Source organism: Sciurus vulgaris, assembly GCF_902686455.1.
Source record: "Sciurus vulgaris genome assembly, chromosome: 12".
In the NCBI taxonomy this organism is placed as follows: Eukaryota; Metazoa; Chordata; class Mammalia; order Rodentia; family Sciuridae; genus Sciurus; species Sciurus vulgaris.
Window position 1 is genome coordinate 51956295 of NC_136473.1, and position 27948 is coordinate 51984242.

Consider the following 27948-nt stretch of genomic DNA (forward strand, 5'->3'; position numbering starts at 1 on the left):
ATTCTCCCATCTTGAAAACCTCTCAGTTGTACACACATATTAAGTTGTCAAAAATATATGTTGTAAAAAATGTATATATTAAGTTGGCATGCAACATATCTCAATTCAAACTAGCCTCATTTCAAGCATATTTCATATGACTGGGGAGCAGCACAGGACAACTCAAGGGAGCCAGAATGTTCAATATTTCTCTACCGTCTTTGCAGAACTATTTTTTGTTGTTGTTTGTTTTTGTCTTTGTTTTTGTTTTAGGGATCATATCCAAAACTAGTGTTTGGTGGAAAATTTGGGGGGGAGGGCACAATGCTATAAATTTATGTAGAAAATTAAATTAGAGAAAAAGTTTATTCTGTGAATACCTTTTATATTTGTAAAAAGCTGCTAGGGTATCAGGCGAATTCTGATTTCTGTAAAGTTATTTACCAAAAAAAATTTTTATACATAAATTTCTTTGGTTTAGCATCCCACATTTAAATATTCTCAAACTTCCAATCTCATATTCCAGACCCCTAAAAATCTTCAAACCCAAAATCGAATCAAACAAAACAGCAGAAGACAAAACCTGAGATGAAATAGAAAGATAAGATAGGAATATTGAGTTGGAAGTCAGAATTCCCCTCTTGCTGTCTTTAATTTTTTTCAAATTCAGTATTTTTAATTTCATTTTTTACATCTAAAAAACAGTACATAATTAATGTATACAACTTGACAAGCTTGTACTTAAATTTGTATTATGTGTAAACTGAAGGATTTTCTTCCAGGATTCTGAGTACTCTAAGATGAAGGGTTTTGAACTAAGTCATCTCCAAGATCTATTCCAACTCTAATACCCATATTCTGATTTGTGCTTTTAAAAAACAATAAATAACCTGTTTATAGATCTCCTATTTGTGAGCATCAATAGCGTAATGAGCATTCATGAGTGTCAAAAATCATTATTGAACTACTATACCAAAACTTGTTTGTTAGTTCTGAAAATGAAATTCATTCAGTTCTATAGATTGTTATCAGGCATAGAAATGAGCAATAAAACAATTTTGTATAATTATTCAGTTATGTTTCAAAGCTTCCTACTCTTTTTCTCCCCTAACAATTCCAGTGGTTTGGTTTGGTTTGTTTGGGGTTTGTTTTGTTTTTGTTTTCAGCACTGGGGATAGAACCCAGGGGTGCTCTATCACTGAGCCACACCCCAACCATTTTTATTTTTTATTTTAAGACGGGATCTTGCTAAGTTGCCCAGGCTGGCCTCGATCTTGGGATCCTTGTGACCCAGCTTTCCAAGGCTGGGATTACAAGCACGTGCCACCACGCCTGGCAGTGTGCTAGTGTTTGATTCCAAAAAGACTTAGTAAATCAATAGTCTATATTTACGACAACTTGAATCAGAAGTTCAGAGGACTTGCTAAAAAGAGATAGCAAGATGTGCACAATATGAGGAAAGGAGTTTGACTGAATATCTAATCACACTAAGACCTTAAATTGGAGCCAACTTTTGAAATATGATGCCTGTTTCTTTACAAGGGCCCTAACAATTACAGGGATGCAAGAATTTGCACAATTGCAATTGTGTGTGCGTGCGTGCGTGCGTGTGTGTGTGTGTGTGTGTGTGTGTGTGTGGGTATGTCATGGTGGGGATGGAACCCAGAGCTTGTGCATGCTAGGCAAGCCCTCTACCACTAAGCTCCAGATTTTTTAAAAATGTGAGTATAACTGATTTTATTTACCTGTTTTATTAAAAAAATTATAGTAAGAATTTGCCAAGTTGTTCAACTACCATTTTAACAAATTCATTTTATATTGTTAAGAATAAATATCTCTATTATACTGTTCCTAGAAAATGATTATTATTCAATTTGATCAAGTGAAACAATTGAAATGTCATTTCCATGTGCCTTCTTTGTTTCCTCAGCTGTTGAGAAGCACCCCAATGTGAAGGTGCACTTTGGCCACAGGCTAGAGAAGTGCAGTCTTGAGGAAGGGATGATCACTGTGCTCGGGTAATCAATGGAGCAAGCTCTTGACTCCAGAGGTGGAGGTGTGGCATGGAGAACTGTATCCGTAAACTTTGTTCTTTGACTCTTTTGAAAGAGTGAAATGATAACTAAAAGGGTAATTCACACAGTTTCTAGATTCAAGAACTTTTAGATTGAAAATAGGCCCTGGGTGCCTACTGAATACTGTACCAGTGATTCGTTTTAATATTCATGTTGTCTCACCTTCCTATAGTCTTTCACATTGGAGACCACTCTGCTTCCAACTCTCTCCTTCCTGGAAATAGGTGAACCTTGCTGCCCTGTGTCTTCTGTCCTCTTTCTCTGCCTCACCTTGCTTCATTGTATTTTTTCTATAATTCTAAGCCTTGTAGTCCATTCTTGGGATCCCCACTCATGACTTCCACAACCACTTGTAAAATGATGTGGATTTAAAATGAGCATCTCTAGTCCAGGCCTGTCTCCATTATCAATCCTTATTAAAGTCCTACTCAATGAATGTTAATTACCCAACCACAGGTGCATCTTGCTATTATTTCAAACATTCTCAAGTTTTGATCATCTATTTCTCTCCAAACATATCTTATTCCTGTCTTCCTGGGATCATTGCCAACATAATTAGAGCCATTCTTGATGTGACCTTTTTCCTATTTTTTCCATTAAAACTATAAACACACTGCAGTCTGTCTTCTACCCCACTGACTTGCAGGTCTGACTTCCTTCTTCCTCCTGCATGTGAAGGATGAGAACAGTGTCCAGCTGTGATCCTGCACATGTAAGCCATTGCCATTACTCCTCACTGCTTCCTTCTCTTCTGTACTCTGCCTCTGCTTCAAACTGACAAGTGAGTTTTCTTAAATTAACACTTTTAATACATTATCCTTCCAATGGAAAAATGTATTTTTCCCCTTTGCAGTAAGTTTCTAAACCTCTTATCTTTGCATACTGAATTTTTTTTCTTCCCTTCTCCCCTCTACACATTATACAGTTGTCCCTATGAATCTATGGGCTTCTCATCTGTAGATTCAATCAACCTCAGATCAAAACTGTTTGAAAAAAAATTTGCATCTGTACTGAACATGTACAGACTTTTTTTTTGTCATTATTTCCTAAACAACACAACTTTTTACATAGCATTTACATTGTTTTAGGTTTTATAAGTAATCTAGAGATGATCTAAAATAGATGAGAGGATGTGCATAGGTCACATGCAAATCCTACCTTATTTTACATAAGGAAATTAGCAGATTTTGGCATCCTGGAACCAACCCTGGGGAATAACGAGGGACAACTGTATTCTAGTCTTAAGCTTGTCTTCTGTTACCCTTTGCTCAGGCCAAACTTGTTACTTCTAGAAAATCCTGATTGCATCCATGTAGTTGTTCGTACATTCATTCATACATCTGAAGTGTATAAATGTATCATTCATTCATGCACTTAGAACACCTTACCCTTTTCCCAAGATTCTCTCCCTTCATTCAGAGAACCCCCCTCTGTCACACTTTCATGGCCTAGCATGTCTTCAGTAATCAGTATGTTTGTGTATTATTCTTATTCTCAAAAGCAAAACCATGACTGGGATAAGTGTTTTCACTTCAATTTTGTTGTCTACTAACTTGAAGCTCTAGGTTAGGCACATGAAAGTGAGCCATTACTTTTCATACCCAAATTGAAGCACATCATCATTTTCACCAGATTATTTTTCGGAGGGGATGGTGATGGTTCATCCTATTTTTCAGATCTGACAAAGTTCCCAAAGATATCACTTATGACCTCATCGTAGGATGTGACGGAGCCTACTCAACAGTTAGGAATCACCTCATGAAGAAACCCTGCTTTGATTACAGTCAGCAATACATTCCTCATGGGTACATGGAGTTGACTATTCCATCAAAGAATGGGGATGTAAGTCCTTTCCCTTTCCACATCCTTTGCCCTAGGAGTGAAGAAGTGCATTCTAATGCAGTGGCTCTCAATAACGTGTCTTGAGCAATTTTGAGGTCTGCCGCAAGACCTTTGTAATTAACAGGTATCTCTTTGATAATATCATTTTATCACTCTCGCTCCCTGCCTTTTGATATGTTTTCCTGAGGGAGAAAGAAAGGAGCACAGCTTTAACTACTCTACTGGAAACACACAGGGGATTTTTATTATTATGATAATGTCATTTGTCTATGTACTCTTGGGAGAAGAAAACAGATTGGGACCCATTTCTCCTGTACACTGATGATCCAGGGTTCTTATAACCATGATTTAATTAAATGTTAAATAATAAATGACTAATAAACTGTTGCAAAGAGATCTTCATTGTGTTTTTCTCATTCCCTAGTTCCTCTGTTAAATGATATGTGACATCAGAGGCAAATAAGTGGTGTGCAAACTTTTATATGAATTTATTTTCATCCATTTTATTTTTAAAAATAAGTTTATTTTAAAATATTTTAATATTTTATATGTAAAAATACAAAATGTATCTTTAAAATATAAAATTAAATATAAACTTAAAAATTTTATTTTAAAATATTTCAATACTTTAAATATAAAATAAAATTTTTATTTTTATTTGCTTTGTCATTTTCAAATAAAAATAGGAAACCGTTAGGGAAAATTAAAATATTAACAGAAGCGATAAGCATTTTGGCTTAAAAGTAAAGCTAAATGGATGACATTAAATGCTTAATTTGCATATAAAATATCCATTTTAAAGATGCTGATTTATTCTGTCCTAGCTGAAATGCAGACATCTATAAAACAGCTAGTCATTTTGGGACAGTGGTGTTGTATACCAGCCAACTATATCATCAGTCAAATCTACATTTTAACATTTCATTGCCTTTTTACTTTTTTTACTTCTAGTCAAAACTACATTCATTAATTTTTCAGTAATTATTTATGGTTTTCAGGTGGGTCTGGTTCTGGATTTTTTAGGGCAACAATTCTGTTGAAAAATTGTCCTAGACTTAAGTAGAATAGTGCCTGCCAAAGCAGATTTAAGACAGTCACTTATTTTCTAACTGTAGATAATTAATAGTAATGATTAGTAGTTTCCTTAAAAAACAAAACAAAACAAAACACTCTTTTAAGAAACAGTGCTTTTCCTGTTGTTTGTTTTTGTTTTTGAGGTGGCGTTTTGTTGTACGGCCCAGGCTGTTTTTGATCCTCCTACCTCAGCCTCCCAGGTAGCTGGAAGTACAGGCATGTGCTACTACTTAGCCAGTTAGAAAGAACTTTGAAATGGCAATATGACTCAGACTTAGGAACACTTTTACACGAAGCCCCCAAACCCATGCAACGATCTTTCTCTCCCCACCCCCAACCCTTTTCTTTTACCTAATGTGCTGTATACAATGGGCACTTGTATTCTTATCTCTGGTGACTAGAGTTGGGGATGAAAGTCTGGTTCAAAGGCCTTTGGGCCTGTGAATGTGTGTGTGTGTGTGTGTGTGTGTGTGTGTGTGTGTGTGTGTGTGTGTGTGTGTTTTGTGGCGCTGGGGATGGAACCCAGAGCTTTCCAAATACCAGGCAAGTGCTCTAGCACTAAGCTACATCCCCAGCCCTGGAGGTTCATCTTAAAGTTGTTTTTGGATAGACAACACACTCTTTTGGCTTATCCTTTTCTATTTGGAGGGACTTATAGTGAGCGGACCAATGGGATTTGGCTGAGTCTGGGCTGAGGACTGCTTGCTATTCCTAAGGCTATCTACTGAGAGCAGGTCTTGGTCATAAAGAGGTGGAATATTTAAAGGATAATTTTCTAGGATCATGAAGTATGTGTGAATATTAATATGTTCTTGGCATCCTACTCTCTGTCTCAATGACATAGAAACCATTTTCTGTGCCAATGAGGAAGATAGAATGTATACATTATCTTCAAATGATTCTAATTGGCAGTGTCAACCTTTACTGTTGCAGTGAAGGGTGAACAAAATTGGTTTCAGTTGTTTTTTCTCTCCCTCCTTAACTTTTGGAGTTTTAATGGAGACGTGGCCACAGATACAAAAGATATCAGGAAGGGAAAGCAAGGATGTTTGCTTCTTGCAGGCTGGGCTTCTCACGACCCTCCTAAAATTCTAGGCTCATTTATGCCCTCTCTACCTGGATGTATGCAAAGCCACTGTCCTTACCTAACGTATGCTTTCCTCTTTTATACAAATCCCTTGTGTTTAACCACTCCAGTCCTCAAATACCTCACTATCAACCCTTTATTTCCTCTACTTTTCTAATTGATACCAAAGCACTTATTGTCCTTCTAGCACTTGTATTGTTGTTAAAGAGATGTTATTTGACTTTTCATATGTATTCATTTTAACTGTTAGACTGAGTTATAAGATCTTTGAGGTCAAAGATTTATGTACTTATTCATTTCTATGTCTCTCTGATGGGCTTTCTTTGGGGTCCTGAGTCTGAAAAAAAAAATTCCTGACAGGCACAGACCCTTCTCCTAAGACACAATAACCTTAATACAGTGTGAAAATGCTAGTGTGGACGTCATGTAGCCTGCAGCCAGGAGACCTGCCTGGACCCTAGTTGACCTAACTCATCTACCTGCATAAGAAACAAGCACACATCATGGAAAAAAGGAGAAGCAAATTTAATACCCTTTGACCAAACTGGTAATAAGCAGCTAGATTGTTTCTCCACCAGTCCCACATAAATGGTTAAGTTTACAGAAATAAAAGCCAGGTGACACATATGTAGATTTTGCAAGGCTGTGCTTAGCCAGAGAATGTGTGTCAGTCAATTTCCTTGGTATCTGTCCTTGGCATGAGGAAGATATTTATTCTACCCAAACTTTTGTTGAGGAAGTTCAGGAGCTCTCTGTTTCAACTACCATATTCTTTTAGTATTTATCCAACTTAAAGAGATAAGACTCCTCCCTACTATTTATACTATGGGAAACAAAATAAAGGCTTGTGTGTAAATTTTGTTAGCCTTATGAAACTTTAGCATAAAATTTTCCTGTACAGTATAAAAAAGTACTCAAATAAGGTCTAAATTATTATGTGTACATATGCACATATATACACACACCTATATATCTGCCCTCATATATTTATGTTTATATTATATAATGTACACATACATATGTGTGTATATATGTATATGCATGTATATGGAAAAAGAGAAAGAAAGAAAACATTATAGTGTGTTTTCAAATCTTGCATTAGACCTAGTATCAGAAACCTACCTAAGGTTGAGCTTATAAAATATTTTCTAGCCAACTTCTACTTTGTGTAATAACAGATGTATCACCATGCATATGATGTTGGCTAAAATTACTGTGAAAACAATATAAAGCAGAGTCAGTTTTACTGATGTGCTATATCCAAACACTAACCAAACATATATATGCCTTTTATTTCTGCAGTATGCCATGGAACCGAATTATCTGCATATTTGGCCTAGAAATACCTTCATGATGATTGCACTTCCTAATATGGTAGTATTAAACTTCTTACCAATTCTAATTTTGCATCTATAATTAGTGTTTTTTGTTACTTACTTTAGTACCTAGAATGCGAATAGCTATTTGATCTCTTCATTGTTTAATCTATTTAGTGATTATATCTTGAAAGCTTTGAATTATTGAGGAAAAAGCTGGGAAGGAAGTTCAATTATTTAGGAGGAGGTTTAACCTAGTTGAATGAATAATGGAAGTTTATGTGTGGGGGTACTTGTCATCCCATCAAAAACTGTCTAGAAGGAAATGCCTCCCCCAGTAAGGTTAAAGAGATTTTAGGTTACATATTTTGAAGTACCTCCAGACTTTAAAGAAGGTCTGTAGGATATTGGAATATACATTATCAAAAAAAAAAAAAAAAAAAAAGGTTGGATTTTCTTTCATTAGACCCTAGGGCTTTTTTCCTATGTAGATCTAGGCATCTGTTCTCTGGTTGGCCTTTTTCTTCCTGTTGCTCTCTGTCCCGGGGTCTAGTGCCTTTGATACTATCTTAAAAAGATGTAAAAGAAATAAAATTAACCAATCTATTAGTAATCTAAGGAATGCAGAGTTTGCTCAGTGAACATGGAAAGTTTAGATGGCAGAACTTCTAATAAGCAAGGAAGCCTGGGAGCACCCTGCGACACGTCAGAGCTTTCGTCTAGGGGTGAGGAAACAAGGTGATGATGCCTTTCCTCTCTGCTTGGACATTCCCTACAGGAGCTCCTCCGTCCCTGAAACAAGCCTTGCAACTTAGGAATCCACTTTTCTCTCTCTGTTCCTCTTCTTCTCACAGAACAAATCTTTCACATGCACTTTGTTCATGCCCTTTGAAGAGTTTGAAAAACTTCTAACCGGTAATGATGTGCTGGGTTTCTTCCAGAAATACTTTCCGGACTCCATTCCCCTAATTGGAGAGTAAGTTTCAAGCTGTGCAATCGTGCCTTTTGCTTCATTGGTTTGAATTATTCCAAATTCGAATAAAGCTTATGCAATTTATTTGTTTTGATTACGCATGATGGATCATAAAGTGACCTAGAAAGAAGTATACATAGAGCAAAAGTCTAAGTGAATGTTCTGCTGCGAGCAGGAATTCTGAAAAAACTCATGCCATGGCCAGTTCCTCCTGGAAAGACAAGTCCTTGGCTCCCGTGTATCTGTGCAGGCTCCTCAGACTCCTCGGGCTTCTGGACTTGGCTGTGCTTCCTTCTACTGGGAGACACACAGCAGACACGTTTAGCAACCTCAATCTCGGATCCAACACTTACTTGTCATGTCAGTTTTCCTGTCTTGGGTCCCTCATGGTAAAATGCTGATAAATAATAGTATCTACCCCAAAGGGTTTCTATGAGGAGCCATTGAGATCTTGCCTATAAACCATTTAGCACAGGATCTGTACACATTAACTTATGCACAACTGACAGCTAATTTTACTAACTTTCCAGCTTCAGATCTGCTGCTACTCTGACCCACGTTGTTATCCTTCATTAGGACTTTGTTGTGTAGTCTCATTCAGAGCCTCTGCTCCCAAAGACTTTTCCTCCTGGAATCCAGCTCACTTTCTGCACCAATGATGTCCTCATGCAGGCAACCCCATGCTGCCAGAAGAATATGTGTTAGTTCATTCAGGCTGCTATCACAAAAATCTATAGACTAGGTGACTTATAAATGACAGAAATCTATTTCTCAGAGTTCCAGGCCTCCTTGTCCAAGATCAAAGGTGCCACCAGTTTCAGTGTCTGATGAGGGCTTGCTTCCTAGTTCATAGAAGGCACTTTCTCCTGTGAACCCACATGGTAGAAGGGACAAGGGATCTCTCTAGGGTCTCTCATGATGACATTTATCACTCATAAGAGTTCTGCTCTCATGATCTAATCACCTCTCAAAGGCCAAACACTCACCATCACATTGAGAATTGGGATTTCAACGTATGGGTTTAAGGGGACATAAACATTTAGGCTATAGTAGAGCCGAACTTTGATATTGCTCCTGCCTCTTATTTCATTGAGTCTCACCTTTAAAATGGCATCAAAATTCCTACTTTTTAGGAGAGTTAAGAAAATCCAACGAACTAATTAGGTGAGAGGGATAGTTCACTGCTGGCCCTTAGTAGGTTTTTTTTTTTTTTTTGTGGTGCTGGGATTGAACCCAGGGACTGTACTTGCAATGCAAGCACTCTATCAACTGAGCTATCTCCCCAGCCCCCTTAGTAGGTATTTTAAGAAATTGCTATTTTACCTTCTTTTCCTGCAGAAATCAGCCTCTATTGATCTTTTCTTTTCAAACATGGAATGTGTCTACACCACATTTAGCCCTTATTACTTTTAAAATTGTTCCATGGCTATTTTTTGCCTTTCTAGCCAGATTTAAGATACTTGAGAGTATGTACTCTTTATTTATAGTTTTCACAAAACCCTTATAGGGTGTTTTTGTTGTTGTTTTCTTTCTTAGTCATCATGTTATACAATGCATCTCTTGAAATTTTCCTTCTAACTAAATGCTGAAATGCTGTACCTTTGATTAACGTATTCCAGTCCCCTAAATACAATTTTGGTTGCTATTGTTCATTTCCAAATACTTAAGGATTCATATTAATTTTAATTTTCATTTGTTGTAGTCTAATCAAATGCACAATAGCATTTGTTCAATATTTCCTATAGAAGGCTAAAATGTACCAACATATTCAAAAATTCTATGACATCATGTAGGACACAAAAATATTTTAAATTGTTCAAATGTGGCCAAACTTGTTCTTTTGGGAATGATTAACATTGTTGCAAACCAATAAATTAATTAGAACAATGGAATTTTAGGACTGGTAGAAACTTCAGTTCTCCCTTTCCTATTTTCATCCTGGTATTCTTATGTGTTTTTCAGTAAAATCCTATATTAATAAAGACAACAAGTTTGAAAGAATCCAGCAGAATTTAATACTAATTTAATGCCTTTTTATTCTCTGAAGGAAAGCCCTGGTGCAAGATTTCTTTCTGTTGCCTGCCCAGCCCATGATATCTATAAAGTGCTCTTCTTTTCACTTTAAAACACACTGTGTCCTGATGGGAGATGCGGCTCATGCCATAGTCCCATTTTTTGGGCAAGGAATGAATGCGGTAAGTTTTTGTTTTGTTTTGTTTTCCCCTAGGTAAGTTCCAGAAATATTTCCAGGTTAACCTGGACCTAATTAAGTCTTAAATAAGAGATAAATCTAAGACTATCCCCATAAGATAACCAGGAACATAGTCAATTAAACAATAATACCAATTGCTTAACTAGATCAATTGCCAACTCTAGTCAGGATTTGGATTATTTGATCCAGTAATCCAATGTAGAAAAAAGCATAAATCATAATATAGTATTCTGTTCAGTTGAAAATATATAAACAACTTGACATTTGGAAACTTGGTTCTCAGCGATTCAAGTCTTAATTTTTAAAATAAAGTTTGTCTAGAGATTACACACAAGTATATGATGTTAGCCTCAAAAACAGGAAAAAAAAATATTACAAATTATCTCTTCCTTCTCTACTTTTTCTTTCTAAAGGAAAGGGAAAGGGAAACATGCTTGACAGGGTTCACTAAAACTATGAAATGGATTAAATGTTGAATATGACTGTCATCATGGAAATGTTAATATTCTGGCCAGAAAAAAATTTCAGAAAAAAATAGTGTTTAAATACTGAATTCTAGATTTATGAAATCCTAACTAACTTTCTGTGTTTAAGTGTGTATGTGCATGCACATGAATGCTAACAGTTTAATAATCATTAGTCATGTTTTGTTTGGTGATTAGAATATAGTCTAAATTAAAAAATAGTTTGTGAATCTAATCCACTGCATTTTCCACAGAGCAGTAGTAAACATTTTGTATTATTGAAACTTAAGAAGACAACAACTGTACCACACAGGATTAAGTGTCCAGGTATTAGAAAGTCTGGGTTCAAATCTTAGCTCCAAGGTTTATTACACAGTGTATTCTTGCACAACTTACTTACTTTATCTTTACATTCTCATTTATAAAATTGAAATTTTAATAATATCTACCTCAGAATTTTGTGGAGAGTAAATGAATTATTTGAAATAAAAAATTAAAACTATTATGTGAGCTTCATATGGTATCTCTCTTTTCTAAATTCCTATAGCATTAAGAGTTTCTGTTCTGATTGACAAATAAATTTACTTACTTCAGATGTTATCTCTATAATTGATGTAAATAATATTTTTAAATGTTTTTATAGTGTCTCCAAAATTATAGTTTGAGCCAGCCATAATGGCACAAACCTGTAATCCTAGCAACTCAGGAGACTGAAGCAGGAGAATCTTCCTGTTTGAGGTCAAGTTCAGCCTGAACAACTGAGTGACACCCTGCCTCAAAATAAAAAAATAAAATAAAAAGGGTTGAGGATGTGGTTCTTTATAGTACCCCTGGATTCAATCCCCAGTCCCATATACCAAAACCAAAACCAAAACCAAAACAAAACAAAAAACCCTTGTAGTTTAATTCCTGGAAAACAGGAAACAGTTTTTGATTTTTCTTAGTCCTCACTACATTTTCGCATAGCACCTTACCAATTTTGATTTAGGAAATTTAATCTTGAGTTATAGGAACTAAATTAATTTTATCTTATCATTAAATTGTTCTAAATGTGAATCATAAAGAACTGAATGGTTTAAATATTAAATTCTAAAACTCATGATAGAATAATTTGGTTATTTGTTCTTATCAAAGAAGTGCTGGAACCCATTGACCTTAAAGTAGTATAATTTAAATATTTTGTCATACTCTATATCTCTATACCATATAAATATGAATCAGGCAGGAATAGCACCATCAAACACGTAGTGAACCGTCTTTTATCATCATAATCCAGTGCCACATGACAACAGAAGTGCTATGTACTGGTTGAAGATAAGTGGTTTATATATATATTCTGTTTGAAATTGAGCAGTTTTTTAAAAAATTTATCATTTCATTTATTTTTTTCTCTTCTTTTATTGTTTCAGGGCTTTGAGGACTGCTTGGTCTTTGATGAGTTAATGGGTAAATTCAATGATGATATTAGTAAGTAAAATTTCTCAAATGGGCATGGACTAGCTGTACTGAATAATTGTAAGCCTATATTTGATCCTCAGTGATCACTAACCTATGATGATTCCTCGTTCAGGATTATAGATTTTTCAGTTAGCAATCTCTGCCATCTCAGACAATGAGTACCCAGAGAGGGAAACTGGTTCTGTTAAGTTCTGTCTTAGTCAGTGTTCCATTAGTATAAAAAAATACCTGAGATAACCAACTTATAAAGAGAAAAGATTTATTTTGGCACATATTTTTGGAGGTTTCAATTCACAAGCAGTTGGCCCTGTTACTTAGGGTCTGTGGTCAGGCAGTATATCATGGCAGGAGCACATGGTGGAGCAAAACTTCATGGCTGGAGGACAAATAAGAGAAAGAAGAGACTGGAGTCCCCACAATCCCTTTCTTGGGCATGCACCTAATGACACAAAGACCCCCCACTAGCCCCAACTCTTAAGGTTCCACCACCTCCCAATAGCACCCTCCTGGGGGGGCAAGGTTTTTCCACATGAACTTTTTTTTTTTTTTAAATTTAGCCATGTTCTTTCTTTCTTTATTTTTTTAATTTATTTTAATTAAAAATCATAAATTTACATAGGGCAATGTTGTTTGATTCATTCTGTTATTTTTTCCCTTCCCCTCCACCCCTCCCACCCCTCATTTCCCTCTATACAGTCCTTCCTTCCTCCATTCTTACCACCCTCCTTATCCCTAACCCTAAACCTAACCCTAACCCTAACGCTAACCCCTTCTACCCCCTCCCCCCTTATATGTCCTCATCCGCTTATCAGTGAGATCATTCGTCCTTTAGTTTTTTGAGATTGGCTTATCTCACTTAGCATGATATCCTCCAATTTCATTCATTTGCCTGCAAATGCCATAATTTGATCATTCTTGATGGTGGAGTAATATTCCATTGTATATATATGCCACAGTTTCTTTATCCATTTATCAACTGAAGGGCATCTAGGTTGATTCCACAATCTGGCTGTAGTGAATTGAGCAGCTATGAACATTGATGTGGCTGTATCTCTGTAGTATGCTGATTTTAAGTCCTTTGGGTATAGGCCAAGGAGTGGGATAGCTGGGTCAAATGGTGGTTCCATTCCAAGCTTTCTGAGGAATCTCCATATTGCTTTCCAGAGTGGCTGCACTAATTTGCAACCCCACCAGCAATGTATGAGTGTACCTTTTTCCCCACATCCTCGCCAACACCTTTGTTGCTCGTATTCTTGATAATCGCCATTCTAATTGGGGTGAGATGAAATCTTAGGGTAGTTTTGATTTGCATTTCTCTTATTACAAGAGATGTTGAACATTTTTTCATATATCTGTTGATTGCTTGTACATTTTCTTCATTGAAGTGTCTGTTCATTTCCTTAGTCCATTTGTTGACTGGATTATTTGTATTCTTGGTGTAGAGTTTTTTGAGTTCTTTATAGATTCTGGAGATTAGTGCTCTATCTGAAGTATGATTGGCAAAGATATTCTCCCACTCTGTAGGCTCTTTCTTCGCATTGCTGATAGTTTCCTTTGCTGAGAGAAAGCTTTTTAGTTTGAATCTATCCCAGTGGTTGATTCTAGCTTTTATTTCTTGTGCTATGGGAGTCCTGTTAAGGAAGTTTGATCCTAAGCCAACAAGTTGAAGGTTTGGACCTACTTTTTCTTCTATAAGATGCAGGGTCTCTGGTCTGATTCTGAGGTCCTTGATCCATTGTGAGTTGAGTTTTGTGCAGGGTGAGAGATAGGGATTTAGTTTCATTCTGTTGCATATGGATTTCCAGTTTTCCCAGCACCATTTGTTGAAGAGGCTATCTTTTCTCCATTGCATATTTTTGGCCCCTTTGTCTAGTATGAGAAAATTGTATTTATTTGGGTTTGTGTCCATGTCCTTTATTCTGTACCATTGATCTACCTGTCTATTTTGATACCAATACCATGCCGTTTTTGTTACTATTGTTTTGTAATAGAGTTGAAGATCTGGTATTGCAATACCCCCTGCTTCGCTCTTTCTACTGAGGATTGCTTTAGCTCTTCTGGGTTTCTTATTCTTCCAGATGAATTTCATAATTGCTTGCTCTATTTCTGTAAGGTACACCATTGGGATTTTAATTGGAATTGCATTGAATCTGTATAGCACTTTTGGTACTATGGCCATTTTGACAATATTAATTCTGCCTATGCAAGAACATGGGAGATCTTTCCATCTTCTAAGGTTTTCTTTAATTTCTTTCTTTAGTGTTGTATAGTTCTCATTGTAGAGGTCTTTCACCTCTTTTGTGAAATTGATTCCCAAGTATTTTATTTTTTTTGATGCTATTGTGAATGGGGTAGTTTTCCTAATTTCTCTTTCTGAAGATTCATCACTTATGTATAAAAATGCATTGGATTTATGAGCATTGAGCTTGTAATCTGCTACTTTATGGAATTCACTTATGAGTTCTAAGAGTTTTCTGGTGGAATTTCCAGGTTCCTCTAAATATATAATCATGTCATCAGCGAACAGGAATAGTTTGAGTTCCTCTTTTCCAATTCATATCCCTTTAATTTCTTTGGTTTGTCTAATTGCTCTGGCTAGAGTCTCAAGAATGATATTGAATAGAAGTGGTGAAAGAGGGCATCCCTGCCTTGTTCCAGTTTTTAGGGGGAATGCTTTCAGTTTTTCACCATTTAAAATGATATTGGCCATGGGCTTAGCGTAGATGGCCTTTACAATGTTAAGGAATGTTCCCACTACCCCAATTTTCTCTAGTGTTTTGAGCATGAAGCGATGCTGTATTTTATCAAATGCCTTTTCTGCATCTATTGAAATAATCATGTGATTTTTAACTTTTAGTCTATTGATATGGTGAATGACATTTATTGATTTCTGGATGTTGAACCAACCTTGCATCCCTGGGATAAAACCCTCTTGATCATGGTGTACTATCTTTTAATATATTTTTGTATGCGATTTGCTAAAATTTTGTTGAGAATTTTTGCATCGATGTTCATTAATGACATTGGTCTGAAATTTTCTTTCCTTGATGAGTCTCTGTCTGGTTTAGGTATCAGGGTGATATTGGCTTCATAGAATGAGTTTGGGAGGGTTCCCTCCTCTTCTATATTATGGAATACTTGAGGAGTATTGGAATGAGCTCTGCTTTAAAGGTTTTGTAGATCTCGGCTGAGAACCCATCTGGTCCCGGACTTTTCTTTGTTGGTAGGCTTTTGATAACCTCTTCTATTTCATTGCTTGAAATTGATTTATTTAAGTTGTGTATGTCTTCCTCATTCAGTTTATGTAATTCATATGTCTCTAGAAACTTGTTGATGTCTTCGAGGTTTTCTGTTTTGTTGGAGTATAGATTTTCAAAATAGCTTCTAATTATATTTTGTATTTCACTCGTGTCTGTTGTGATATTTCCTTGTTCATTCCGAATTTTAGTAATTTGAGTTTTCTCCCTCTTTCTCTTTGTTAGTGTGGCTAAGGGTTTATCAATTTTGTTTATTTTTTCAAAGAACCAACTATTTATTTTGTTAATTTTTCCAATTGTTTCTTTTGTTTCAATTTCCTTGATTTCGGCTCTGATTTTAACTATTTCCTGTCTTCTACTACTTTTGGTGTTGGTCTGCTCTTCTTTTTCTAGGGCTTTGAGCTGTAGTGTTAAGTCGTTTATTTGTTGATTTCTACTTCTTTTGTTGAATGCACCCCATGAAATAAATCTTCCTCTAAGTACTGCTTTCATAGTGTCCCAGAGATTTTGATATGATGTGTCTTTGTTCTCGTTTACTTCTAAAAATTTTTTTTATTTCCCTCCTGATGTCTTCTGTTATCCATTCATCATATAATAGTGTATTATTTAATCTTCAGGTATTGGAGAAGTTTCTGTTTTTTATTCTGTCATTTATTTCTAATTTCAATCCACTATGATCTGATAGAGTACAAGGTAGTATCTCTATCTTCTTGTATTTGCTAACAGTAGCTTTGTGGCATAAGACATGGTCTATTTTAGAGATGGATCCATGTGCTGCTGAGAAGAAAGTGTATTTGTTCTTTGTTGGATGATATATTCTATATAAGTCGGTTAAGTCTAAATTGTTGATTGTGTTATTGAGATCTATGGTTTCTTTATTCAATTTTTGTTTGGACGATCTATCCAGCGGTGAGAGAGGTGTGTTAAAATCAGCTAGTATTATTGTGTTGTGGTCTATTTGATTTCTGGAATTGAGAAGGATTTGTTTGACATACATGGATGAGCCAATGTTTGGGCCATAGATATTTATGATTGTTATGTCTTGCTGATTTATGCTTCCCTTAAGCAGTATGAAATGTCCTTCTTTATCCCTTCTTACTAGTTTTGGCTTGAAGTCCACATTATCTGAAATGAGGATGGATACTCCAGCTTTTTTGCTGTGTCCGTGTGCATGGTATGTTTTTTCCCATCCTTTCACCTTTAGTCTATGGGTATCTCTTTCTATGAGATGAGTCTCTTGCAGGCAGAAAATTGTTAGATTTTTCTTTTTCATCCGTTCTGCCAGTCTATGTCTTTTGATTGATGAGTTCAGGCCATTAACATTCAGGGTTATTATTGTGATATGATTTGTATTCCCAGTCAGTTGACTCATTTTTGTTTTTTGACATGATTTGGTTTCCCCTTTATTTGGCTATTCCTTTAGGTTAGTTCCTCTCGTTGCTGATTTGCAACGTTGTTTTTCATCTCTTCCTCATGGAATATTTTGCTGAGAATGTTCTGCAATGCTGGCTTTCTTTTTGTAAATTCTTTTAGCTTTTGTTTATCATGGAAGGATCTTATTTCATCATCAAATCTGAAAGTAAGTTTTGCTGGGCATAAGATTCTTGGTTGGCATCCATTTTCTTTCAGGGCTTGAAAAATGTTGTTTCAGGCCCTTCTAGCTTTTAGGGTCTGGATTGAAAAATCTGCTGATATTCTTATTGGTTTCCCCCTGAATGTAATTTGATTCTTTTCTCTCGCGGCCTTTAAAATTCTGTCTTTATTTTGTATGTTAGGTATTTTCATAATAATATGCCTTGGTGTGGGTCTGTTGTAATTTTGTGTATTTGGAGTCCTATAAGCCTCTTGAACTTGATTTTCCATTTCATTCTTCAGATTTGGGAAATTTTCTGATATTATTTCATTGAATAGATTGTTCATTCCTTTAGTTTGTTTCTCTAAGCCTTCCTCAATCCCAATAGTTCTTAAATTTGGCCTTTTCATGATATCCCATAATTCTTGTAGATTCTGTTCATGATTTCTTACCATCTTTTCTGTTTGGTCAACTTTGTTTTCAAGATTAAATATTTTGTCTTCAGTATCTGAGGTTCTGTCTTCCAGGTGTTCCATCCTATTGGTTATGTTTCCTATGGAGTTTTCAACTTGGTTTATTGTTTCCTTCATTTCAAGGATTTCTGTTTGTTTTTTTTTTTTTCAATATCTCTAACTCTTTATTGAAATGATCTCTTGCTTCCTGTATTTACTCCTTTAACTGTTGATTGGTGCGATCATTTAATGCCTGCATTTGCTCTTTCATCTCCTCCTTCAATGCCTGCATTTGCTCTTTCATCTCCTCATTTGCTTCCCTGATTGTTTTAATTATGTACATTCTGAACTCCCTTTCTGACATTTCTTCTGCTGTGCTGTCATTGGGTTTTATTGATATAGTATCTAGGTTTGTTTGGGACATGTTCTTCCCTTGTTTTCTCATATTGGTCAGATGTCAGTGGGACTTTGTGATATTGCAGAATTCTTCTATTGGCATATAGTGTCCCTGTAGATTTCCAGTGTATCACCTTCCTGCCTTCAGTAGCCTGAAGTCTTGGAGTAACTTGATAATGCAGTGCTTCCACGGAAAGCTGCCCCTAGCCCTCTACTGGTTCCAGGACTTGGAGCTGGCTCTGTGTGGAAAGGCTCTCACTGGGCGGTCTGTTCCGAGAAGCTAGCCTGGAAAGGCGCTTCCCGCCAGAGGGGGCCGGGCTGCGGGCTGCTTCGGGAAGTCCCTGGCTGCCCTGTCCTGGTCCCTGAAGCAACCTGTGGGCAGGAATTCGCCGCACCGCCCTGGTTCAGGGACTTGAAGCTTGGTTCTGTGCAGAAAGGCTCTCACTGGGGGGCCTGCTCCAAGATGCTGGAGAATCTGGCCCTGTGGGAGGAGCCCACTGCCAGAGTGCGCAGGGCTGCCTGGGGAGGACTCTAGCTCCTCTGCCCTACTCTAATAAGCCATCTGAATCCTGGCCTGCCTCCCAGGCAGCGCTTCACCAGGTGGGGGAGACTCACCACGAGGCTCTATTTTAGTCCGAGTCTCTCAGTGCCTCCCCTTCTTGAATCCTGGGTTCTGGAGCGACTGGAGATGCAGTCACCCTCTAGTCCGCCATCTTGGATTGCCCTGTGGAAAAAGCCTGCGGCCGGAGGGTGCAGAGCCGCCTGGAGAGGTCTCTGGCTGCCCTGCCCTGGTCCCAGAGGCTGCTTGCGGGTCGGAAATCTCCGCTGGCTTGGGGACTTGTGACTGGCTCTGTGTAGAAAGGCTCTCACTGGGCGGTCTGCTCAGAGAAACTAGCCTGGAAAGGCGCTTCCTGCCGGAGGGGGCCGGGCTGCAGGCTGCTTGGGGAAGTCCCTGGCTGCCCTGTCCTGGTCCCTGAAGCTGCCTGTAGGCAGGAACTCGCAGCCCTGGTTTAGGGACCTGAAGCTTGGTCCCACATGAACTTTTGAGGGACACTTACAATCTAAACCATACCAAGCTCTACATAATGAAACCATGTAAAGATGAAAGTTCAGAGTACCAAAACCAGGTGGAGACATGCTCCTTTCTCTCCCTTTTCAACCTAGGTGACACCCCCTGCCTGCATCCTTTACAGAGCACCCTCAGAAACACTCCAGTGTTTCTTGCTTTTTTTACCCTATCAAAGGTTGCAGCAAACCAAGCATCTCTAATGCTGATCCTGATACTAGGCAGTGTCCCTCCCTGGGACATCAGCAGTTCTACTAGGTTGGTATTATACGATACTATGGGACTTACATATACACCAGGCCATGCCAAGACCAGGAGTCAAGCCGGTTCTATAGGCATAGATTTTTTCTACTGTTGTATTGATTTTTCCCTCATGGTGGGTTTGTTGTTGTTGTTTTTATTTTTGGTACTTATATTTTTAAAAAATGAGATTTTACATGAAAACATAAAAGAAGAAGTGCCATTAAAAAATCAAAAAATTCTTAGCCTAGTGCGGTGGCCCACACCTGTAATCCCAGCCTCTTAGGAGGCTGAGGCAGGAGGATCCGAGTTCAAAGCCAGATTCAGCAACTTAGTGACGCCCTAAGCAACTCAGGGAGCTCTTGGGTTCAATCTCCAGTACAAAAAAAAAAAAAAAAGACCAAATAATTCCTAATTTCAACACATATCTAGTCTATCTTCATATTTTCCTGAATGTCTCAATTCTTTTGTAGTTGTAAAAATCAAGGTCCAAACAAGGTTGATCTAGGCACCAAAAGGAAAAAAAGGATGCTGTTGATCATTTCATTTGTCTTTTGATTAAAAATTGATTCAATGTATTAGTTTTACAAATATTGAGATTGTAACTTTCTATGTGAAATTATGAAATTAAATGTATACATGTGATATATAAAAGGAATTGGAAACAATAGCCCAAGAACTGTACAAACTTTTCCTGCTCCCCAGCATCACATGTTCTTAACAGCTACCTCTGAATTTAAATGTTTCATGTCAAAGGTAGAATAGAAAACTAACCTTGAAGTGTATACCCAGATTTGAATATTAACTTACCTTAGCTGTGTGATCTTGACCAAGTCACTTAATCTTTCTAAAACCTTCATTATTTTTCATCTAAAAGTAGGGATTATTATATGAGAGAGTTGTAAAGAAAAAGTTAAATAATTTATGTAAGGCATTAAAAAGAAAAGAGAGAGAAAGCCTGGTACAAAGTAAATTTATAGTAAATATTTGTTATAGTGTTATAGGAAGTCATCAAACTCTGGTGCTTGAATCTAAAGGAATTATAAGATGCCAGGGAAATCTTCTTCTCCTTCTCTTCTTCCTCCTTTTTCATTTTTCTCTCCAAGTCAGCTCTCCCAGATGCTCAGGAACCAGAGGCATTTGGTTTCATTCCTTAGCTCTCGTTTTACATGCAATAATGAAGGTGGATGGAGAATTCACATATCAGAACACACTGTTATTACTGGCGGGATACTAAAGAACAAAGGAAAAGCTATAATAATCCTGAGTAATAATCATAATGAACATTATTGAACATTTACTTGTTGTTTTTAAAAAGCTTTCCCTTGTTTGGTCCTCACAGAATACATGGAACATCAGTACCAGTCTTGTCCCCATTTTACAACTGAAATTAAAGTGAACTAACTTTCTCAAAATCATGGTATTAGGAAATGGTGAACTGGGACTTGAGCCTAGACCTCCTGACTTTGGAAGTGGCACCTCTAACAACTAGAGTTGTTTGGCTGTGTGAAAGTTCACTCACTTGTCAAATATTTCAATATTTCTTGTATACCAGGTTAAGATTTTATATGTGAAAACATGGAGTTGTCCTCTAGGAACTCACAGAAAAATGGGGGAACTGGTGTTTAAGGTAATAAGGTGCCTTAGGTACAGTGAAACAAGCATGCACAAGAACCAAAGGAACACAAAGAAGAGAGTGGCAAGTTCTAAGTGGTGCTGAGGGTCATAGATAGCCATTTTCATGAACCGTTTTCCATTTGTGAAATAAGAAAAATAATGACTTTACCAATAAAGAAGTATAATATGTATTACCTTTATTGTAAGTCTTATTTAATCTCAACAAGAAATAATCTGTAGAATTTCTCAATAGTCATACAGAATGGCTATCCATAGTTTTAAAAGTTTAGAATGTCAATAGTAAATATACTATTTAATTTGGCCTAGATAAAGTCTAGCATGTTTTTATAGACTGTTTTGAAAACATATATTATTTAACTTGGTTTCTAGGTACATGCCTTCCTGAATTCTCAAGGTTTAGAATTCCAGATGACCATGCAATTTCAGACCTGTCTATGTACAATTACATAGAGGTAAGGTTTGGCTCCAATTCATAAGTTGGTTCACTGATAGACTAGCAATGATTTTATTTTTCTGTGTTCCAGCCCCATCTCATGCATGATGCCTAAGGATAGGTACACACAAGAACACACACACACAGCATTCCTTAGATATGGGTCAATTGTCACTATGTACCTTTTCCATCTGCACTTCAGTGACATTAAGGAGATAACAGAAACAACAAAATCTTTAATAATTCACCATCTCAAATATTAGACAGTTAATAATATGCTACTTTAATGAAAATATAATGTGCAGATGTACTAATTATAGAGTCTAATAAATGTTAGCTGACCTTTCCATCCTTAACATTATAAATTGTATATTTACAGTAGCACTGCATATACTTTGGAGCCTATGCACTGGATAAAATGTATAATAATACCAAAGAAATTCCTGGCCAGGATAGTTCTTTGAAAAAACACACATTAATTCCATTTTAAATCAGTTGCATTGTCACAAGGCTGGGGCCTTCTAGGAAAATGAGGCCACATGAAAGCACTCCCCACCCACCTTCAAACCCTGATTCTTCCAGTCGAATCAGAAAGATTTGAGACATGTCACTCAGAGTAATAGGCATGAATTTATTTAAAAGGAATAGGAAAGGACATTATCAAGGGAGAGAGAAGGTCCTCTTAGAGAGAAAAGAGATGGCATGTCTCCCCTGCCCTCCAGCTTTATTGGGGTTCCAGAGAAATTTCCAGAGAGTTGTACCCAGGTCCTCCTCATGACTTTTGACTGACAACAGGATGACATCAGACTTTCACATCCCCACTGCCATGTCAACTCTATATCACTCTGGCCCAGGCTGACTGGTTCTAATTGAACTTGTTCTCACAGATTTTATGGATAGGGAGAATTATCCTTATGGCTCTGAATTCTGGGATTTGGTCTACATAAGGTTCACAAAAACCCCCCTTCAGGATAATGTGTTCTCGTTGGCACTTGGGGGCCTGCCTTTCTCCTGAAGTTTGCCTTTCTCAGGCAGTTTGCCTGAGAAACGTATCTTGTGGATTTAGGCTAGGCAGGGCTGCAGGTAAATTGTTTTTAAAAAGTGAAAGCATGTGGGGGTCAGCACAGTGAGCCCTTATTATAGAATTATTCCTTTAACCTCATGTTCTCACTGCTCATATCTCTCTGTTCCCTATCAACACGAAAAGTTCATGACCAGTGATTGTGGTTATAGTTTTCAAACAATGGAAAGAAAAAGTTTACAAATTGAAGGAAGAGTATTAGTTTTCCACCTCTCCTGAAGTCAAAAAGAAATAAAGGTACTTCAACTTGAGTATAATTGCATATGTGGTGAAGGAAGTTCGAGGAGATACTCAAATACTTTATTGATGTATCTTGCCTGAGTCTTTAAAAACAGATGACAACAACAACACAGTTTTTGTCCGGTATAAGAAATAAGAGATTGAGACAGACACAGCTTGAAACAATCCCTTGTTGCTATAAACAATATTATAATATAAATCAACCAGGAAACAACCAGAAATTGTTCAATCTCTGAGTTCACAGATTACTCATAGGTCTGAATGATTTACCCAAGTTCTTTGCTGAAGTAGTGTTCCTATAGTGACCCCTGACATAAACAGACTTCCTTAATAGGTTTCGTGTGATCACTGTACATTTTCAAGATAATGTCTTTTACTACTGAAATTTCTTAAGAGATTGGGAATGACCACTATGAAAATGGGAATTGATTTGACTACCTGTGTCCAGCCTTGTGGTAAGTGGGAATGAATAGTAACAATAAATGTAATACAGAAAGACATTTTGTTCAAGATATTTTTTTAAAAAGACTCTTATTGCAGATGCGGGCTCATGTCAACTCCAGGTGGTTCATTTTTCAAAAGAACATAGAAAGGTTTCTTCATGCGATTATGCCTTCTACCTTTATCCCTCTCTATACCATGGTAAGATCTGGATTTAAGACTTTCCCTCATTTTAAACCTTTATTGGGCTATTAAAGAATACACAAGAATACTTTTAAAACTTCTCTACAGGTCACCTTCTCCAGGATAAGATACCACGAGGCAATGCTGCGCTGGCATTGGCAAAAAAAGGTGGGACCAAATTTTACTATTTAAAAAAAAAAAAAAACTAATGTGTTGAAGTGTCACAGTGTTATGGTTATCTTGATTTCAGGAAGATACAGAAATGATGGAACAGGTACCAACTATTTGCCTTCCAAATAAAAACTGTCCTGAATATACAGAGGGCAAGTGCCTACTGAACAACCTTACAAAGAAAAAGCATGAGAGAGCTTTTAAAGAGAAGGAATTTGGGGGAAAAACACTAAGGCCAATATTTTTTGGCTTTTCCCTATATTTCAGCAATGTGATTTACTCTTGACTTTTTCATCCTGCAATATTCTTATGGGTTTAACTTGTACAATTGGACAAATCCAAAGCACTTACGAAACTCCATCCAGTTTTAATGCAATGCTATGACACATTGGTTTTGGGAAGTTTACTCAGAGATACCATTAAATGGAATTCAAATTCCTGATGATCTGTTTTTTGCATGGATGAAATTATAAAGGTTCATCGTTTTACTGAATGCATAGACATGGAGCTGGGCATGGTGATAAGATTAACAAGGGAGATAGGCAACTGCAGTGGAGAGGGACATACTGCCCCTGGGGAGAACAAGTGTGTCAAAGAGGAGAAGGATGAAGAAACATGAGCAACACAGAGTTGGGAATAGCAAGTATTTAAGTGGAGCTGGAAGGCAGCATATAGGTATGAGAATGACCACTGGGAAAGCTGGAGAGGTAAGACTGGGAGAAACCCAAGCACCAAAGAAGGCTCATAGATTTGAATTTTAGAAAGGTCACTTTGCTGTAGGGAGAATGGGTTGGAGGAAATCAAGATTTAGTGGTACAACAATAAATAGGATCCCTGACCTCAAAGAGATAGAAGTATAAAAGGGAGAAAGAAGTAGCAGCAGACTTAGAATGCAGGACAGTAAGTGCAGAGATAGAAATCAGGTCATGCAATTTAATTGCTTCTTCAGGTTAAAGAACAAAAAGGAAAATGTACTCCTATGGGGTGTGAAGAGAGTCTATTTCATGATTTTAATTTCTGGATAAATGAAGTAAGAGTTCTTGCTGTCCTTACAGGTGATAAACAGAGGACTCTTCATCTTTGCATCGCTAATCGCCATTGGTAGTTCTTACCTACTCTTGCACTACATGCCACTGGGCCCTCTGGACTACCTGAGAAGACCATGAAACAGGAACCGCTTACTTTTAGAAGTTGGAGCAAGTTAACCTGCAAACTCTATGGAGTCCCTAGAACGAATTCCCTATTTCATTAGCCAGTAATATAAAGGTCCAAAGGTAGCAAATGTTTGATTTCTTTGTGACCAAAATTAAAGATCAAAAATATATCTCCATTGCCATATTTAATTCACTATTGGAAGATTGTTGGCAGCATATAATTAAACTTAATGTTGAATCTCTGTGTTGCACTTACTCAGGAGTAGGGGAAATATCACTTTCTTAAAGTTTCAACAGGTAGCTTCCCTATCACATTTTACATGCTTAGGTTGGGTCATTCTAAATTTTAAAATGCAATGACTAAGATCTCTCTCACTTCTCAAAAAGTAAGGCCCTGGAGGCCTCTGGGAAGGTACTCATCGTGTTTTTTATTGTCTTTTTTTTTTTTTTTTTTCTTTAAAGGACATAATAGACTCACAATCAGATTGACAACACTTGAAACTAAAAACATAACAGCTTGCCTAACATGTTAACTGAGCTTTTCATCGCCTGAATGGAGCTTATAAAACTGCTGGGCTCAAATTCACTTGATAAAACTGAAAGTGTAAATGAAGGATCCAGGGAAGTTCCAAAGAGTTATAGAATGAATCTATTTTAGTTCATGGTTTTCAAATGCCAGTATGACCTTCTGAAGATAAGAAAAGGCCATTAACGCCATCATAAGTGAAGGATAAGAAAGGATTTTAATCACAAATTAAATATGTTTATATAAGAGAGTAGAAAGTAAACGAGGGAAGACAGCTTTTATAGAAATATATACCCATATTTTATTCCATTTCAGACCCTCAGAAACAATTTAGTAACTTGTTCTTGAACTACATACTACAACAGAACCAGCAATGAATTTGATTTTTTTAAAATGCATTTATTGAGATGTTTTCTTTGGTTTTTCCTTCTTCAAATAGGCCAACTGAGCCATTTAGAAGTCCTTCAGACATTATTAATTATAAAGATGTAACACTAAAAGGAGAGTCATCTAGGAAATAAAAAAATAAGCAATAAAATAAAATAATTCTTCATTTATTTTCTATATTGTCAAGACATCCTCAAGTCTTTGACACACAAATAATCCATGTTTAGTGTGTAAGGGAAGAAAGTAATAAATTTTTCTTTTACCTATCTTAGGTCCATTGTCTGGGGCCCCTACAACAAAAGACAGATTAACAAGAGAAAAACAAACACAAACAAGTTTATTAACATATATCTCATATATACATGGGAGATGCCCAAAGAATAAGTACATCTCAAAGAGTTGGCTTAGAACTCCCTGGCTTCTATAGCATCTTCAACAAACAATAGCAAACTGCTAGAGAAGTGACAAGACAAAAGAAAAGGACTTTGAGTCTCTAGGGGCAGTAAATGTATAAAAGTTAATAAATGGGAGTTTGTTATGCAAATTCTTCTGGTGCTGTCTTCAGGCTGGTAAGTGTCTAAGTTGTTTCTGGTGATGGACCTTGTCCTTCCTCATAGAGGAGAGAAGGATGCCTTTGTAAATGTATATCCCGAGTTTATGCAAATAGGAGACCAGAGAGCTTGCCTTCCTTCCTTCCTTCCTTCCTTCCTTCCTTCCTTCCTTCCTTCCTTCCTTCCTCCCTCCCTCCCTCCCTCCCTCCCTCCCTCCCTTCCTTCCTTTACAGGGATTTATATAGGGGTACCTAACCACTGAGTCACATCCCCTGCCCTTCTCATTTTGAGACAGGGTCTCTTAAGTTACTTAGGGTTTCGCTAAGTTACTGAGACTGGCTTTGAACTCGTGATTTTCCTGCCTCAGCTTCTGAAGTCACTGGGAGAGATTTCCTTATATCACTTCTTCTCAACTGTCTTCAGGTCAAAGTAATCTTTATGCAAAATGGGACATATGCTACCCACAGGTAACATATTCTGGTGTCCTATAAGTCTAAACAATGGCCCATAGAAAAATGGCCTCTTCACTAACACTGACCATCAGTTATCCAGCAGACTGATGGATGGGCACTTAAACACTTAAACACTTATTTTCATCCCTATTCAACTGTAAGTTAGTTTACTTATTTGGAATTCCTTTTCTGAATCCAGATCCCTTGGCAAAATTGTGGGAAAGTATTAAAAGGAAATGATAACCCTGCCCTCTCACTTGAAATGAAATAGATGGAGATACTGCTTTGTATCTACATCATCTTCACCATGTATGTTTTCTAATATTGCGTAATTAACCACACACCGTGATTACCTTGAAGTCATCTTATTCTCTTTGCTGTGATGCTTCTTAGTAGTATCTTCTGGAACTTGCTCAGCAGCATGTTAGTATGAAGCTTTTCTTTATCATACTACACATGTAATAGCAGTCTTTTGTTTCGGATTGATTTTCATCCTAAAATTATTCCCTTGATAAATTTAAGTTGGTCATATGACATGACTCAATAGGACCCAACACTACTGAGAATTCAAGAAGGTCTAGCTATTTCATACATATGTACGGGACAAATTTACTTTTACAATGAAATAGTTTTGAGAAAAAAATGTATTATGTGCTTTGGCAAACAGTTATTCAAAAATACATTTGAAATGAAAATTTCCAACACATTAGAAGATGATGGTGCCTGATGCCCATCTTGTGCCACAAATGGTTTTTCATTATGTAAAGCACCCATTGATTAAAAGAATTTGTCTTGCTTGTTGAGGACAGAGAACATGGGCAATTCAGATTTCCTGCTGTGTCACAGAAATTCTGTTGATGTTACATAGAATGGGAATTCCAGAGCAATCCTCGTAAGTCCAAATGTGCTGTCCCATCTAAGGCTCCATCTATCATTTCTATAAAGGACGAACTTGGATTACATCAACTTTGGACCCATTGGTTCTATTACTGTCATCAACTGATAGTGATTCGTCACTGGTGATGATAAAAACAATGGAAGAAGAGTTAAAAGTCACTTTCTTCTTTGGCCTTTCCCCATCTTTCTGTGACACCACAATGGGTCTGATCTGCATTTCATTTCCAACTGCTGGTAGGTCTTTAGCAGGTTGCTGGCACCTCAGCAGGCGGGAACACAGGAGCTGCAAAAGGGATCTTCTGAACTGGGTAGAGGAAAAAAAGAAAGTTG

At 37.0% G+C, this 27948-nt stretch overlaps 2 protein-coding genes and 1 long non-coding RNA gene across 4 annotated transcripts in view; 2 read left to right on the top strand and 1 right to left on the bottom strand.

Annotated features, from left to right (window-relative positions):
* KMO (kynurenine 3-monooxygenase) overlaps positions 1 to 26746 on the top strand; it is a 57492-nt gene extending 30746 nt beyond the window's left edge. Inside the window, exons 6-15 of the mRNA XM_079106144.1 lie at positions 1910 to 1997; positions 3731 to 3896; positions 7360 to 7431; positions 8228 to 8349; positions 10394 to 10541; positions 12432 to 12489; positions 21472 to 21554; positions 23397 to 23498; positions 23589 to 23648; positions 24707 to 26746. Of these exons, the coding sequence (XP_078962270.1) occupies positions 1910 to 1997; positions 3731 to 3896; positions 7360 to 7431; positions 8228 to 8349; positions 10394 to 10541; positions 12432 to 12489; positions 21472 to 21554; positions 23397 to 23498; positions 23589 to 23648; positions 24707 to 24817 (1010 nt within the window). The 3' untranslated portion in view covers positions 24818 to 26746. The remainder of the gene's footprint in view (positions 1 to 1909; positions 1998 to 3730; positions 3897 to 7359; positions 7432 to 8227; positions 8350 to 10393; positions 10542 to 12431; positions 12490 to 21471; positions 21555 to 23396; positions 23499 to 23588; positions 23649 to 24706) is intronic.
* LOC306641238 lies at positions 12499 to 20823 on the top strand. The gene is made up of 2 exons (XR_013758086.1): positions 12499 to 12999; positions 19183 to 20823. It is a non-coding gene; the product is annotated as an uncharacterized lncRNA (long non-coding RNA).
* Positions 26037 to 27948, bottom strand: part of OPN3 (opsin 3) — a 44621-nt gene continuing 42709 nt past the window's right edge. For both annotated transcript variants that reach the window (XM_079106146.1, XM_079106145.1), the window contains exon 4: positions 26037 to 27922. In XM_079106146.1, the coding sequence (XP_078962272.1) occupies positions 27659 to 27922 (264 nt within the window). In that variant the 3' untranslated portion in view covers positions 26037 to 27658. The remainder of the gene's footprint in view (positions 27923 to 27948) is intronic.